This window comes from Ornithorhynchus anatinus, chromosome 9, assembly GCF_004115215.2.
Source record: "Ornithorhynchus anatinus isolate Pmale09 chromosome 9, mOrnAna1.pri.v4, whole genome shotgun sequence".
Lineage (NCBI taxonomy): Eukaryota > Metazoa > Chordata > Mammalia > Monotremata > Ornithorhynchidae > Ornithorhynchus > Ornithorhynchus anatinus.
Window position 1 is genome coordinate 29,625,487 of NC_041736.1, and position 17,211 is coordinate 29,642,697.

A 17,211-nucleotide genomic window follows, 5' to 3' on the forward strand; every position below is an offset into this window, starting at 1 on the left:
AGCACTGTTCTAAACGCTGGGGTAGATACAGGGTAATCGGGTTGTCCCATGTGAGACTCACAGTTAATCCTCATTTTACAGATGAGGTAACTGAGGCACAGAGAAGTTAAGTGACTTGCCCACAGTCACACAACTGACAAGTGGCAGAGTCGGAATTCGAACCCATGACCTCTGACTCCCAAGCCCGGGCTCTTTCCACTGAGCCACCCTGCTTCTCATAATGTATTCTGTACAATAATTATGTATTAAGCACTGTATTAAGTGCTGGGGTATTCATTCATTCATTCATTCAATCGTATTTATTGAGTGCTTACTGTGTGCAGAGCACTGTACTAAGCGCTTGGGAAAGTACAGTACAGCAGTAGAGACAAATATGTATTAGATAATCAGGTCAGATTAAAGTGTCTGACCCTGTTCCACATGGGGCTCACAGTCTCAGTAGGAGGGAGAACAGGTATTGAATCCCCATTTTACAGATGAGTAAACTGGAGCACCAAGTAGTTAAGTGACTTACCCATTGGCACAAAGAAGGCAAGTGTGACTCCCAGGACAATGCTATTGCACTCATCAAGAGTAGACTGGAGAGAAGAGGAAATCGAGACAGCCTGGCATAAAATCGTCTCGGTTTTTGGCTTCCTGAAGAAACAGATACAGTCAGTAGAGCAGTAAGCAGGCACCAGTCACATAGCAGGAACCGGACCCATGTTTTAAAGCCGTTTAGTTTGTTCAGAGCAGTGTTGTAAACTGAATCTAAAAGCTGTGTTCATGACAACATACTGCCACCCTCTGTTAGAAATCCAAATTTAGCAGCCTCAAGAGAGAAGGCTACACAACACTTTATTAACATTATTATTATTATACTACACAAGACTCCATTAACATTATTATTGACATTCTTAACAAGACTATTAACAGACAATCCATTGTGTGACAGGGCAAAGCCATTCTGGCATTCGGGGTAAAGTAAAATAGGGCCATTTTATTATGAACGGGAAAAGCCTACACCAGCTTATGAAATAGCCGGTTTAATTGGTTTTGTCCCTGGTTCTAAGTGAGCTTAAATTATATATTATGAATTATTTATTCATACTAATGTCTGTCTCCTCCTCTAGACTGTAAGCTCCTTATGGACGGAATTATGCCTGCCAATTCTGTTGTACTGTATTCTCCCAAGATCTTCATATAGTATTGTATTCTCCCAAGATTCATTCATTCAATAGTATTTATTGAGCGCTTACTCTGTGCAGAGCACTGTACTAAGCGCTTGGAGTGTACAAATCAGCAACAGAGAGAGACAGTCCCTGCCCTTTGACGGGCTTACAGTCTAATCGGGGGAGACAGGCAGACAAGAACAATGGCAATAAATAGAGTCAAGGGGAAGAACATCTCATTAAAACAATAGCAAATAAATAGAATCAGGGTGATGTACATCTCAATAAACAAAATAAATTGGGTGATGAAGATATATACAGCTGAGCGGACGAGTACAGTGCTGAGGGGGTGGGATGGGAAAGGGGGAGGAGGAGAGGGAAAGGGGGAGAAGAGGGTTTAGCTGCGGAGAGGTGAAGGGAGGGGGAGGGAGCATAGGGGAAAAGGGGGGGAGCTCAGTCTGGGAAGGCCTCTTGGAGGAGGTGAGCTTTAAGCAGGGATTTGTAGAGGGGAAGAGAATTAGATTGTCGGAGGTGAGGAGGGAGGGCATTCCAGGACCGCAGGAGGACAAGGCCCAGGGGTCGACGGCGGGATAGGCGAGACCGAGGGACGGTGAGGAGGTGGGCGGCAGAGGAGCGGAGCGTGCGGGGTGGGCAGTAGAAAGAAAGAAGGGAGGAGAGGTAGGAAGGGGCAAGGTGATGGAGAGCCTTGAAGCCTAGAGTGAGGAGTTTTTGTTTGGAGCAGAGGTTGATAGGTAACCACTGGAGGTGTTTAAGAAGGGGAGTGACATGCCCAGAACGTTTCTGCAGGAAGATGAGCCGGGCAGCGGAGTGAAGAATAGACTGGAGCAGGGAGAGAGAGGAGGAAGGGAGATCAGAGAGAAGGCTGACACAGTAGCCTAGCCAGGATATAACGAGAGCCTGTAGAAGTAAGGTAGCCATTTGGGTGGAGAGGAAAGGGCGGATCTTGGTGATATTGTAAAGGTGAGACCGGCAGGTCTCGGTAATGGATCGGATGTGAAGGGTGAACGAGAGAGACGAGTCAAAGATGACACCGAGGTTGTGGGCCTGAGAGAGGGGAAGGATGGTCATACCATCCACAGTGATAGGGAAGTCTGGGAGAGGACCGGGCTTGGGAGGGAAGATGAGGAGCTCAGTCTTGCTCATGTTGAGTTTTAGGCTGCGGGCCGACATCCAGGTGGAGACATCCTGGAGGCAGGAGGAGATGCGAGCCTGAAGGGAGGGGGAGAGGACAGGGGCAGAGATGTAGATCTGCATGTCATCTGCGTAGAGATGGTAGTCAAAGCCGTGAGAGAGAATGTGTTCACCAAGGGAGTGAGTGTAAATGGAGAAAGGAAGAGGGCCAAGAACTGCACCTTGAGGAACTCCAACAGTTAAAGGATGGGAGGGGGAGGAGGCGCCTGCGAAGGAGACGGAGAATGACTGGCCAGAGAGATAGGAGGAGAACCAGGAGAGGACGGAGTCCGTGAAGCCAAGGTGAGATAAGGTGTAGAGGAGGAGGGGATGGTTGACAGTGTCAGAGGCAGCAGAGAGGTCAAGGAGATTAGAATGGAGTAGGAGCCATTGGATTTGGCAAGAAGGAGGTCATGGGTGACCTTAGGGAGAGCAGTCTCAGTAGAGTGGAGGGGACAGAAGCCAGATCGGAGGGGGTCCAGGAGAGAATGGGAGTTAAGGAATTCTAAGCAGCGAGTGTAGACAACTCGTTCTAGGATTTTGGAAAGGAAGGGTAGTAGAGAGATAGGGCGATAACTGGAGGGGGAAGTAGGGTCGAGAGAGGGTTTTTTTAGGATGGGGGAGACGTGGACATGTTTGAAGGCAGAGGAGAAGGAACCATTGGAGATTGAGTGGTTAAAGATAGAAGTTAAGGAAGGGAGGAGGGCAGGGGCGATGGTTTTAATAAGGTGAGCGGGAATGGGGTCCGAGGCGCAGGTGGAGGGGGTGGCACTTGCGAGGATGGAGGAGATCTCCTCTGAGGATACTGCAGGGAAGGATGGGAAAGTAGGGGAGAGGGTTGGTGGGGGGGAGGGGAGAAGGGGAGGGGTGACTTTGGGGAGCTCAGACCTGATTGTGTTGATTTTTGTGATGAAGTAGGTGGAAGGATCACTGGGGGTGAGAGATGGGGGAGGGGGAGGAACAGGGGGCCTAAGGAGAGAATTAAAGGTCCGGAACAATTGGCGGGGGTGAAGGGTATGGGTGTCGATGAGGGAGGAGAAGAAGTTTTGCCTGGCGGAGGAGAGGGCAGAGTTAAGGCAGGAAAGGATAAATTTGAAATGTATGAGATCGGCTTGGTGCTTGGACTTTCGCCAGCAGCGCTCAGCAGCTCGAGCATAGGAGCGTAGGAGGCGGACAGAGGAGGTGATCCAGGTCTGTGGGTTAGTGGAGTGAGAGTGGCGGAGGAAAATGGGGGGCGAGAGAGTTGAGATGAGTAGAGAGGGTGGAGTTGAGAGCGGAGACCTGATCATCGAGAGTGGGAAGTGAGGACAGGGGGTCAAGGTGAGGAGAGATGCTTTTGGAAAGACAGATGGGATCAAGAGAGCGGAGGTCTCTGTGGGGGAGTAGCAAAGATTTGCAGGTGGAGGGAATGTGAGAGATGAGGCAGGCAAGATCTTAGTATAGTGTTCTGCATATAGTAAGTACTCAATAAATATGATTGATTGATTCCTCAAAATTCATTCATTCAATCTATTTACTGAGCACTTACTGTGTGCAGAGCACTGTACTAAGCACTTGGAAGTACAATTCTGCAATAAAGCGAGAAAATCCCTGCCCACACTGAGTTTAAAGTCTAGGTTGCTGAGGAGGCAGACATCAAAACAAGTAAACAGGCATTAATAGAAATAGAGTTATAGATATGTACATATATACACAAGTGTTGTGGGGTGGGGAGAGAGTAAAGGGAGCGAGTTGGGGGATGTGCAGGGGAGGGAGAGCTGAGGAAAAGGGGGGAAGGCCTCTTGGAGGAGGTGAGCCTTCAGTAGGGCTTTGAAGGGGGAAAGTGTGATTGTTTGGCAGATTTGAGGAGGGAGGGCGATCCAGGACAGAGGAAGGATGTGGGTCAGGGGTCAACAACAGGACAAGTGAGAACAAGGACTAGAGAGAAGGTTAGCACAAGAGGAGCAGAGTATGCAGGCTGGGATATAGAAGGAGAGAAGGGAAATGAGGTAAGAAGGGGCAAGATGATAGAGAGCTCTGAAGCCAATAGTGAGGAGTTTTTGTTTTGATATGGAGGTTGATAGGTAACCACTGGAGATTTTTGAGGAGGGAAGCGACATGCCTTGAGCGTGTCTGTAGAGAGATAATACGGGCAGCACTGTGAAGAATTGACTGAAGAGGGGTGAGGCAGGAAGGTGGTTGGTTAGAGAAGAGGCTGATGCAGTAATCCAGTCAGGACAGGATGAGTGATTGTACTAATGTGGTAGCAATTTGGATGGAGAGGAGAGGGGGGATCTTGGTGATTTTGTGAAGGTGAGACCTGCAGGCTTTGGCACCGATTGGATATGTGGGGTGAATGAGAGAGCGGAGACAAGAATGACACCAAGTTTGTGGGCTTGTGAGACTGGAAGGATGGCTATGCCATCCACAATGATGGGAAAGTCAGGGAGAGGACAGAGTTTGGGAGGGAAGATAAGGAGCTCAGTCTTAGACATGTCGAGTTTTAGGTGGTGGGAGAACATCCAAGTAGAGATGTCCTGAAGGCAGGAGGAGATGCCAGCCTGGAAGGAGGGAGAGAGAACAGGGGAGGAGGTATAGATTTGGGTGTCATCCACATAGAGATGATAGTTGAAGTCATAGGAGCGAATGAGCCAAGGGAGTGAGTGCAGATGGAGAACAGAAGGGGACCAAGAACTGACCCTTGATGGACTCCTACAGTTAGGGGATGGGAGGGGGAAGAGGAGTCCGCGACGGAGACCGAGAATGAATGGACAGAGAGATAAGAGGAGAACCAGGAGAGGATGGATTCCGTGAAGCCAAGGTTGGATAACGTGTTGCAGAGAAAGGGATGGTCCACATGGGATGGGGTTGAGGAGGATTAGGATGGAGTAGGAGCCGTTGGATTTGGCAAGAAGGAGGTCAGTGGTGACTTTTGAGAGGGTGGTTTCAGTGGAGTGGAGGGAGTGAAAGCCAGATTGTAGGGGGTTGGAGGAGAGGAATTCGAGGAAGCGAGTGTAGACGACTCACTCCAGGAGTTTGGAAAGGAAGGGTAGGAAGGAGAAGGGGTGATAACCGGAGGGGTGTGTGGGGACAAGGGAGGGGTTTTTTTAGGATGGGGGAGACGTGGGCTTGTTTGAAGGCAGAGGGGAAGAAGACATTGGAAAGTGAGCGGTGAAGATGGAAGTTGAGGTGAGGACGGAAGAGGAGAGAGTTTTTATAAGGTGGGAGGGAATGGGGTCCGATGTGCATGTAGAGGGGATGGCACTTGAAAGGAGGTAGGAGATCTCCTCTGAAGATACTGCTGAGAAGGATGGGAAAGTTGAAAAGGGGGCCAAGAGGAGGGGATATGGAGGAGGGGAATGGGTGATTTGGGGGAGCTCAGACTTGATGGTGTTAATTTTCCTAATGAAGTAAGTAGCCAGATCGCTGGGGGTGAGGGATTAAGCATTTGGGAGAACAGCATATACAACCCTACCAGTCAGTCTATAACTTTTATAGACTCTCTGTGTGCAGAAGCCTGAGCCAGACTCTCTCCCCTATCCCTCATTCACCTTAAAAAAAAGGGAACAGCTGTTTTCATTCCTTTAGTGTTGCTGTCCTCTCATTCAGAAAGTTTTTCCCTACTGATAGGAGCAGGGTGAACAGAGATGGAAACCACATGGTCTGAAGCTCCCTACAACATTCAGGGTTCTAGGATTTGCCCAGGGTCCCCTGATGACCGGTCACCTACCTCTCCTTCCCCAGTTGCCTCTCCAGGCCCGACCTCTCAGCTAACCCTGGACATCCTGCCGGCACTTAAAACTCAACATGACAACCAAACTACTCATCTTCCCTCCTAAATCTACTTCTTTTAACTTTTCTACCTGTCAGAAACACTGCCCTCCTGCTTATTCTAGAAGCCAGCAACCTTAGTGTCATTCTTGATTCCTTATTGTTCTTCAACTCTCCCTTTTCTCCCCATCTTCAAAGCCCTCTTAAAATCCCAACTGCTTCAGGAAGACTCCCCAATTAATTCACAACACTCTCTTCACTTTAACCCAACAGCCACTTTTAGCACTCAGGTACTTTATTCCTATCCTTAGAACCTATATATACAAAGGTTAATTTGTACATTTGTACAAATTTGTCTGTTCCATTATTTGTTACCTCCTACTTAGACTATAAGTCCCATCTGTGTATACTTTATGTATCCTAGTGCTTAATGCAGTACTTGGCACATTAGAGAAGCAGCATGATTTAGTGGAAAGAGCATGGGCTTGAGAGTCAGAGGGCATGGGTTCTAATCTTGGCTTCGCCACTTGTCTGCTGTGTGACCTTGGGCAAGTCACTTTACTTCTCTGTGCCTGTTACCTCACCTGTAAAATGGGGATTAACAATGTGAGCACCACGTGGGATTACCTTGTATCTACCCCAGTGCTTAGAACAGTGCTAAACAAATACCATGATTATTATTAAAGAATACCACAATAATCATCATCATTATTCCGCTATTTCATCCAGATATATTTGTAATTCTTCTTATTTATTTTTTCTCTGGCCATTTGCAAGTAATGTTTTCCTGTCTCTTTGTGTCAGCTCTCTGTAGGCAGGGAGGGTGGGTCTTGGGATCCATTCAAGCCTCGATAAAGATGACTGCCCCATCCTTACTTCAGGGTTGGGGGTTACCAGGCTGATGGGGAATGAATGAAGGAAAAGGAAGAAAGGGAGAGGAGAGGAGAGGAGAGGAGAGGAGAGGAGAGGGGAGGGGAGGGGAGGGGAGGGGAGGGGAGGGGAGGGAGGGGAGGGGAGGGGAGGGGAGGGGAGGGGAGGGGAGGGGGAGGGGAGGGGAGGGAGGGGAGGGGAGGGAGGGGAGGGGAGGGGAGGGGAGGGGAGGGGAGGGAGGGGAGGGGAGGGGAGGGGAGAGGAGAGGAGAGGAGAGGAGAGGAGAGGAGAGGAGAGGGAGAGGAGAGGAGAGGAAAGGAAAGGAAAAGGAAAGGAAAGGAAAGGAAAGGAAAGGAAAGGAAAGGGAGGCCCCCGAGGAGAGAGACCAGATGACCAGATGGGGGGCCCTCCCACGCTGCCTTCGAGGAGGAGGAAGGAGGCAGAACGAAGCAGGAATCGCTCGCGCCTGCGTAGCCGCACCCGGCCCCGCCCCGCCCCAGGCCCGCCGATGACGTAGCGTAAGGGCCGGGCCGGGGCCTGTTGCGCCTGCGCGGAGGCCGAATGGGGCCGAGGCCTGCTGCGCCTGCGCGGCGGCCGAGAGAGGCCGGGCTTTTGGCGACCGTGAGTTGGGGGCCGCCAACCCCAGGGGCTCCCGGTGACCCGTACAGGGTGGCGCCCACCCCCCGCCAGCCAGGGAGGTAAGGAGCTGGGCCGGGAGGTGGGAGGCGGGCCGCTGGTCTCGCCTCAGCGCCTCATTGGGCAGGGATGGTCCCTGTCTGGTGCCGGATTGTCTGTTCCAAGCGCTCAGCACAGTGTTCTGCGCACCGGAAGCTCTCCGTAAATACGGTCGAATGAACATCGGCCGCCCCTCCGCGATGTGAGCTCGTCCTGGTCAAGGAACGAGGCTACCCTTTTTGTGGGATTGGCCTCGCCCAAGCGCTTACTATAGTGCTCTGACTCCCAAGCACGTCTATTGGACCGTGCTGCCCGTGGGGCAGGGATGGGCTCTGTCTGCCGAATTGTCCATTCCAAGCGCTCAGTACACTACTCTGCATGTAATAATAATATTGTTGGTATTTGTTAAGCGTTTACTATGTGCAGAGCACTGTTCTAAGCGCTGGGGGAGAGACAGGGTAATCAGGTTGTCCCACGTGAGGCTCACAGTCTTCATCCCCATTTTCCAGTTGAGGGCACTGAGGCCCGGAGAAGTGAAGTGACTTGCCCAGAGTCACCCAGCTGCCAAGTGGCAGAGCCGGGATTCGAACCCATGACCTCTGACTCCCAAGCCTGGCCTTTTTCCACTGAACCACGCTGCTTCTCAGCCTGGAAGGAAGGCAGAGAGCATAGTAAGCGCTCAATAAATACGATTGGATGAATGCACAGAGTATGCGCTCAGTAAATGCCAGTGATTAAAGGACCGCCCCCTGGCCTCCCCAGGGTGCCCGGTGGGACCCCTTGAGGGGCAAGGATTCATTCATTCAATAGTATTTATTGAGCGCTTACTATGTGCAGAGCACTGTACTAAACGCTTGGGATGAACAAGTCGGCAACAGATAGAGACAGTCCCTGCCGTTTGACGGGCTTACAGTCTAATCGGGGGAGACGGACAGACAAGAACAATGGCAATAAATAGAGTCAAGGGGAAGAACATCTCGTAAAAACAATGGCGACTAAATAGAATCAAGCAGTGCCGCCCCCCCATGTCCTCCTCTCTCCCCCGCTTCAGGGTAGAGTGAGCCCCCCCGCCCCAGCAGGGCCCAAGTCGAACCATCTGAGCAACTCCTCCCTCCCCTGGTGTCCTCTCCTTCTCTTGGATCACGTTGCCTGGCTGCCCCCCATCCTCCTCCCTAACCCCAACCCAGCCTCCCCCACCAGGGGACCAGGTGCTGCTTTGGTAGCTGATAATAATAATAATAATGTTGGTATTTAAGTGCTTACTATAGGCCGAGCACTGCTGTAAGCACTCAGGTAGATACAGGGTAATAATAATATTGGTGTTTGTTAAATGCTTACTATGTGCAGAGCACTGTTCTAAGCGATGGAGTAGATACAGGTCATCACGTTGTCCCACGTGAGGTTCCCAGTTAATCCCCAGTTTACAGATAAGGTAACTGAGGCACAGAGAAGTTAAGTGACTTGCCCACAGTCACCCAGCTGCCAAGTGGCAGAGCCAGGATTCACACCCATGACCTCTAACTCCCAAGCCCGTGCTCTTTTTACTGAACCACACTGCTTCTCTAATCAGGTTGGCCAACGTGAGGCTAACAGTCTTAATCCCCATTTGGCAGATGAGGGAACTGAGGCACCGAGAAGTGAAGTGACTTGCCCAAAGTCACAGAGCTGACAGGTGGCGGAGCCGGGGTTAGAACCCGTGACCTCTGACTCCTAAGCCCGGGCTCTTTCCTCTGAGTCACGCTGCTTCTCTAATGGAGCTGATGGTCTCCTCCCTGGTTGGGGGCAAAACCAGAAGGGATACCCCTCTTCTCCCCCAGGAGGAAGGAAGGCAATTCAAACTGGGGCTGGGTGACTAGGGCAGAGGTGGCTGCCGAGCCTGCCTACATCCTTGCCATGTCGAGGGCTCTGGGGCGGCCCATGAGGTGAGGCAGCCGAACCCCAGGACTCACCTCTGCTAGCTTAATGGAGGGAGTGGATGTAGGGGGTTGTGTGCAGGTGGTGGACCTGGGTGGAGAGTTTCTGATGAGCTCAGTCCATCAAGGGTATTTATCGAGTGCCTACTGGGGGTAGGCACCCCACCCCACATGCTCCGCTCCTCTGCCGTTCACCTCCTCACCGTCCCCCATTCTTGCCTATCCTGCCCATGTCCTCCCACTGTCCTGGAATGCCCTCCCTCCTCACCTGCACCAAACTAACTCTCTTCCCCTCTTCAAAGCCCTACTGAGAGCTCACCTCCTCCAAGAGGCCTTCCCAGACTGAGCTTCCCCTTTTCCCTCTGCTGACTCTGTCCCCCCTTCACCTCCCCTCAACTAAGCCCCCTTCCCCCCTTTTCCCTCTGCTCCTCCCCATCTCCCTTCCCCTCAGCACTGTGCTCATCTGCTCATTCGTATATATTTTTATTACCCTATTTATTTTGTTAATGAGATGTACATCCCCTTGATTCTATTTATTGCTATTGTTTTTGCCTGTCTCCCCCCCGATTAGACTGTAAGCCCGTCAATGGGCAGGGACTCTCTCTATCTGTTGCCGAATTGTACATTCCAAGAGCTTAGTACAGTGCTCTGCACATAGTAAGCGCTCAGTAAATACTATTGAATGAATGAATAGAGCACTGAACTAAACGCTTGGGAAAGTACAATACAGCAAATTCAGTCAGTGCTGCCCACAATGAGCCAACAGAAGTGTACGCATTTGGGGGCCGGGAAAGGGCTTGGGACTGACTTTTCCTTCCTTGGGAGAAAATGAAAAGGAGTATAAATAGCAAAAACCTGAGAATCCAAGCCTTCTGATCACCCAAGAGGGCTTGGGGAGTTCTTTTAATGATGGCATTTGTTAAGCGCTTACTATGTGCAAAGCACTATTCTAAGTGCTGGGGAGGATAGAAGGTCATCAGGTTGTCCCACGTGGGGCTCACAGTCTTAATCCCCATTTTAGAGTTGAAGGAATAATGTTGGTATTTGTTAAGCGCTTACTATGTGCAGAGCACTCTTCTAAGCGCTGGGGTAGATACAGGGTAATCAGGTTGTCCCACGTGAGGCTCACAGTTAATCCCCATTTTACAGATGAGGTAACTGAGGCACAGAGAAGTGAAGTGACTTGCCCACAGTCACACAGCTGACAAGTGGTAGAGCCGGGAGTCGAACCCATGACCTCTGACTCCGAAGCCCAGGCTCTTTCCACTGAGCCACGCTGCTTCCCCAAGCGGCAGAGCTGGGATTTGAACCCATGATCTCTGAGTCCCAGAGTTCTTTTGTGGCTCCACGTAGGCCTGGTCATTTGTTGACGAACTTGGTTCTGTGAGGCATGGGGTGGGCAGCCCACCACAGTGCCTTTTTCAAGAGTAAACAGATAATTTCCATCTTTCTCTTCATCTTTCAACCATGGTTGTCGTATATTCTGCAGGCATTACACTGGAATAAGGTAAACCGTTAAAAACTTTAGACTACCTCAGTGGTAATTTTCCAAACTGCCTGCTTGTGAGGGCAAAATCTTCACTCCGGTATGCCTATCTGGTTGGAACAGATCTGGTTGGAAGGCTGGTTAGAACAGCAAAGAACCAGGATAATCGTCATATATAAAAATCTGTTTTTGAACTATTTCCTGGTCTAGTCGGCACTTCCTTGTCTACAAGGAAAGAAGGACATTTTAGTTTTAAGGCAGGAATATATAAAAACGAACAAGTACTGTGGATTCAACCCCAAGACATTAAATTCTCAGGGAAAAATAGTCATTAATACCCAAAGAAGGGGCATCCCATCTGGGTCTGGGACTTGCACATCAACTCCTTGTATGCCTGTGCTTGTAGTTTAACAGGCCTTGCTTGTAATTTAACTGGCCTTCAAATGGCCACTCAGCAGAGCCAGTAATGTATTTTGCTCATCTAAGAAGAAAGAGTACTATTTTATGACATTGCTATCACCTAGAGAAGGATGGGCCTGTAACGCATTGTTATGGGCTAATGAATATGTTATTACCTTCTTTATAAAATGCTCTATGGGCATAACAGATCCATTTGTAGGAGTGCCTTAAAAAGCAACATTTAAAATTGATTGCTTTCATTGGTTGAACGTTATTTGTTCAAGGACTTTTCAACAGATGAATTGCAAACATTAAGAAGAGAAGTAACGTTGGAAGAAGGCCAAATCGGAACACACCCAGTTTTTCTGTAGCGCAGGAGTTTCATTCCTCCATATAGGAAGCTTTCCGCGCCCTTGGGTTCAACTACCACCTCTGTGTGGATGGTACCCAAATCTACATCTCCAGCCCTGATCTCTCTCCCTGTCTCCGGGCTCACATCTCCTCCTGCCTTCGAGACATCCCTACTTGGTTGTCCTCCCGTCACCTCAAACTTAACGTATCCAAAACAGAGCTCCTTATCTTTCCACCCAAACTCCGTCCTCCCCATAACTTTCCCATCACTGTCGATGGCACCGCCATACTTCCTGCCTCACAAACAGAAGCAGCGTGGCTCAGTGGAAAGAGCACGGGCTCGGGAGTCAGAGGTCATGGGTTCTAATCCCTGCCCCGCCGCGTGTCGGCTGTGTGACTTTGGGCAAGTCACTTCTCTGTGCCTCAGTTACCTCATCTGTAAAATGGGGATTAAGACAGTGAGCCTCACGTGGGACAACCTGATCACCTTGAAACGTCCCTCCAGCGCTTAGAACAGTGCTTTGCACACTTAACAAATACCATCATTATTGTTATTATTACAAGCCTGTATCCTTGTCATTATCCTTGTCTCCTCTCTGTCATTCAACCTACATGTTCAATTCATCTATAAATCCTGTTGGTCCCATTTTAACTACAAACCTAAAATTTGCCCTTTCCATCCAAAGTGTTACCATGTTAATACAATCACTCATCCTATCCTACCTGGATTACTTCATCATCCTCTTGTCTTTCCCCACTCCAGTCCAAACTTGTCTGCTTCCTGGATCATTTTTCTACAAAAGCATTGAGGACATGTCACCCCGCACCTCAAAAAATTCCAGTGGTTCATTCATTCATTGTCATATTTACTGAGAGCTTTCTGTGTGCAGAGCACTGTACTAAGTATTTGAAAAGTACAATTCGACAACAAATAGAGACAATCCCTAACCAACAATGGGTCACAGTCCGAAACAAAAGAAGTTGACAGGCATCAATATAAATAAATAAAATTATAGATATACATATCATTAATTAAATCAATAGAATTATATGTACAAATATACACAAGTGCTGTGGGACGGCGGGGTTAGAGCTGGAGGGGAGGAGCAGAGGGCCTCAGTTTGGAAGGTTCCTGGAGGAGGTGAGCTTTCAATAGGGCTTTGAAGGGGGGAAGTGAGCAAGTTTGGCAGAGATGAGGAGGGGGGACATTCCAAGGCAGAGCTAGGATGTGGGCCAGGGGTCGACAGCGGGGCAAGGCGAGAACGAGACACAGCGAGGTTAGCGGCAGAGGGGTGGAGTGTTCGGGGTGGGCTGTAGGAGAGAAGGGAGGTGAGGTAGGAGACGGCAAGGTGATGGAGAGCTTTGAAGCCAATAGTGAGTAGTTTTTGCTTGATTCGACGGTTGATAGGCAACCACTGAAGATTTTTGAGAAGGGGGCTGACATTCTCAAAGCATTTCTGTAGAAAGATAATCCGGGCAGCAGAGTGAAGTATAGACTGAAGTAGGGAGGCTCGAGGTTGGGAGATCAGAAAGGGTGCTGATGCAGTAATCCAGTCGGGATATGATGAGTGATTGTACTAACCAGGTAGTGGTTTGGATGGAGAGTAAAGGATGGATCTTGATGATGTTGTCAAGGTGAGACTAGCAGGTTTTGGGGACGGATTGGTTGTGTGGGGTGAATGAGAGAGCAGAATCAAGGATGACTCCAAAGTTGCGGGCTTGTGAGACGGGAAGGATGGTAGTGCTCTCCACAGTGACGGGAGAGTCGCTCGCCCACCTCTGCATCAAATCAAAACTCATCATTGACTTTAAAACACTCTACCATTTCACCCCTCCTACCTCACCTCGCTTCTCTCCTTGTACAACCCAACCCGCACACTCCGCTCCTCTAATGCCAACCTCATTCTCACCTGTCTCGCTGCCAACCTCTAGCCCATGTCCTGCCCCTGGCCTGGTACTCTCTCCCTCCTCAAATCTGACCAACAATTACTTCCCCCTCCTTCAAAGCCTTATTGAAGGCACAACTCCTCCAAGAAGCCTTCCCAGACTAAGCCCCACTTTTCCTTCATTCAGTCATATTTATTGAGTGCTTATTGTGTGCAGAGCACTAAACTAAGTGCTTGGGAAAGTACAGTACAACAATAAAGAGTGACATTCCCTTCCCACAAGGAGCTCACAGTCTAGAGTGGGGGAGACAGACCTCAATACGGATAAATAAAATTAGAGATTCGTACATCAGTGCTTTGGGGCTGGGAGGGGGGAAGAACAAAGGGATCAGGTCAGGGTGATGCAGAAGGGAGTGGGAGATGAGGAAAAGTGGGGCTTAGTCTGGGAAGGCCTCTTGGAGGAGATGTGCCTTCAATAAGGCTTTGAAGCGGGAGAAAGTGGTTGTCAAGTTAGAGGAGGGAGGGTGTTCCTCATCTCCCAGTTCTCTGCAGCATTAGTGGGGGATGGGAGGAGGAGAGAGGGTGACTTATGGGAAACTACTGAACCTTATCAATCTCCTTGGCAGGAAAAGCTGACAGGCAACTTCTTAGCTGCACCAACTGCTCACGGTCATTTGGAGCAATCAGTGGTATTTATTGAGCACTTTCTGTGTGCAGAGCACTGAATTAAGTGCTTGGGAGAGTACAGTTCAAGTCCTGCTCACAAGAACCGTCAGACCCTAGGCCAGCCCTGGGGATCTAGTCAGTTGGAACCCCTTAACATTTTCCTTCCCCCTCTCAGCTGGAAATGGTGGTGGCCGTGACAGCTCACATAACTTGAGCTGGATTTGCACAAGTCCCTGGTTAAGAAAAAAAAAATACTGCAGAAACTTGGACACAGGCATCAGGAAAGTCCCTAGGAATAGTGAAGGGGAGAGGGCCAGTGGGGAGCATACTCTTAAATTACCTGTCATCATATTGGACTTAGTTCTGGAACAGGACACTCACAAGTTATATTTAAGGGTGTGGAAAACAAATCCCACAATACAATGGTTCACAATACATCCACATTTTTGTCGAACAAATTGCGTATACATCCTGCTGGGGAGAGCCCATACTTGCCTGTTCTGATGGCATGCACATGCACATGAACCATTTCTTCCAAGTCCTAAGTGTGCTGTATCCAAAAAAAGGTTCATGTTGTTTGAAAAATGTTCCCTCACTCTCTAGAATGTTTTAGCTGAAATCTGCACTGTTGGCAGAACTGTTGGCAAATGCCACCCCCCATCAGGGCTCAGTATGTGCTCAGTGTGTTCTGTTGTTTTTATTCATATTTTAATTCCTGTTCACATTTGTCTTGACTCGGGGCACTTCTAAATGCCAGGTACTTCTGAGTTTTCTTATATCAGAAGGTCTGCATTATTGAAGAGCCCCAGAGTGAGAAAAACTCTGATGCTGCTTGCATGCCTACAACCATTTCTTTAGACACCGAAGAACAATCCTTAATTCTCTGATTGCATTTTAGCCAAAATGCACAGTGAAAGCATACATAAGGCGGAATTGAATGTAATAGTTCAGGCACATTTTGGCAACAGTAAAAAAGGAATCATTCAGATGCAATTTCTGTCTGCAGTGAAGGATTCTATTTATTGCTATTGTTTTTGTCTGTCTCCCCCGATTAGACTGTAAGCCCGTCAGTGGGGAGGGACTGTCTCTGTTGCCGAATTGTACATTCCAAGTGCTTTAGTACAGTGCTCTGCACATAGTAAGCGCTCAATAAATACTAATGAATGAATGTATGCTATTGTACTTTCTTTTTTAGCTGATGGTCATCTGGCTTGAAATGCACGTTTCCTGTCTTTCAGAATCCTAGAACTTGAAGACATCAGAAAAATATATATACTTGATCAATGGAAACCATGAAGATGTCAAAAATTGCCTACCCTTTGGGACTCTTTGTATGTCTATTCATTTATGTTGCATACGTAAAATGGCGTTGGGCTCCCCAACCGATCTTCAGCATAGCAGAGACTGCAGCTGGGCCAAGGGAAGTCCATCAGGATCACCTGGTGATAGAGATGGACAATCATGCTGTGTTCTATGGAATTATGTTTGATGCTGGAAGCACCGGAACGCGCGTCCATATCTTTCAGTTTACCCGGGTCGCAAAAGGTACTCTCAGGTAGCAAGAAACTGGCACCACGGTTCTTTTCATGACTTACATCGGAGGCAGTCTAATGAGTTGTAAGATGGGGATAGAGAAGCCTCTATCGGAGGGCGGCCTGAAAAGATTGACACTTCACTGTGGGGAAAAAAGATAGGAGACAGGATCAAAGTTTACAAAATCATGAAGAAGGTATATAAGGTGAACATGGAATTGTCGTTCTTCAAATCCCACAGTCCCTCAAATCCCGCCAGGTCAAGTGTCGGGGCCGTGGGGTGAGGTTTCAAGAGAATTTAAAGAAGTTCCTCAGCAGGGGCTAAGCTTTTGTAATTTGTTACCTCAGGGAATTGGCAGGTTTAAGAAGAGTTGGGATACATTCAGGGCGAGAGGTCCAAAAGTCAGTTACTGCAGAGAAATAATAGTGATAAAAACTGTGATATTTGTTAACTGATGAATAGGCGCCGAGCTCTGTAATAATTGCTGTGATGGGTAAAAGATAACCAGGTCAGGCACAGTCCTTGACCCACATGGAACTCGCATTCTGAGTAGGAGGACAAGTACTTAGCGTCCACAGATGTGGGCACTGAGCCCCACAGAATTTAAGTGATCTACCCAAGGTCACAAAGAAGGCAATTGAGAAGCAGCATAGCCTAGTGGATAAAGTATATTCATTCATTCATTCAGTCAGTTGTATTTATTGAGTGATTACTGTGTGTGGAGCTTTGGAGAGTACAATGCAATGGTAAATGGACATATTCCCTGCCCACAACAAGCTTACAGGTATAAATAAATAAAATTAGAGCTATGTACATAAGTAATGTGGGGCTGGGATGGGGGAATGCATAAAGAGAGCAAATCAGGGTGACACAGAAGGGAGTGGGAGAAAAGGAGGGCTTACTCAGAGAAGGCCTCTTGAAGAGATGTGGCTTCAGTAAGGCTTAGAAGTCAGGGGGAATTGTTTATGAGGAAGGAGGGCGTTCCAGACCAGAGACAGGGTGAGGGCGAGAGGTTGGTGGCAAGATAGATGAGATAGAAGTAGAGTGAGAAGGTTAGCATTAGAGGATTGACGAGTGTGGGCTGGAATATAGTAGGAAAGTAGCGAGGTATTGTAGGAGGGGGGCAAGGTGATTGAGTACTTTAAAGCCAGTGGTGAGGAGTTTTTGTTTTATGTGGAGAAGGATGGGCAACCACTCGAGGTTCTTGAAGAGTGGGGAAACATGGCCTGATCATTTGGGTAGAAAAAATAATCCCAGCACCAGAGTGAAGTGTGGACTGGAGTGGAGAGAGACAGGAGGCCGGGAAGTCAGCAAGGAAGCTGATATAGTAATCAAGGTGG

At 48.8% G+C, this 17,211-nt stretch overlaps 1 protein-coding gene across 2 annotated transcripts in view; it reads left to right on the top strand.

The window, feature by feature from the left end:
* The first annotated feature begins 7,521 nt into the window (after positions 1-7,521).
* ENTPD6 (ectonucleoside triphosphate diphosphohydrolase 6) overlaps positions 7,522-17,211 on the top strand; it is a 51,547-nt gene continuing 41,857 nt past the window's right edge. Inside the window, exons 1-2 of one of the 2 annotated variants that reach the window (XM_029072056.2) lie at positions 7,522-7,660; positions 15,577-15,883. In XM_029072056.2, the coding sequence (XP_028927889.1) occupies positions 15,622-15,883 (262 nt within the window). In that variant the 5' untranslated portion in view covers positions 7,522-7,660; positions 15,577-15,621. Of the gene's footprint in view, positions 7,661-15,576; positions 15,894-17,211 lie in introns of both variants that reach the window. The other variant, XM_029072057.2, reaches the window with a different exon arrangement.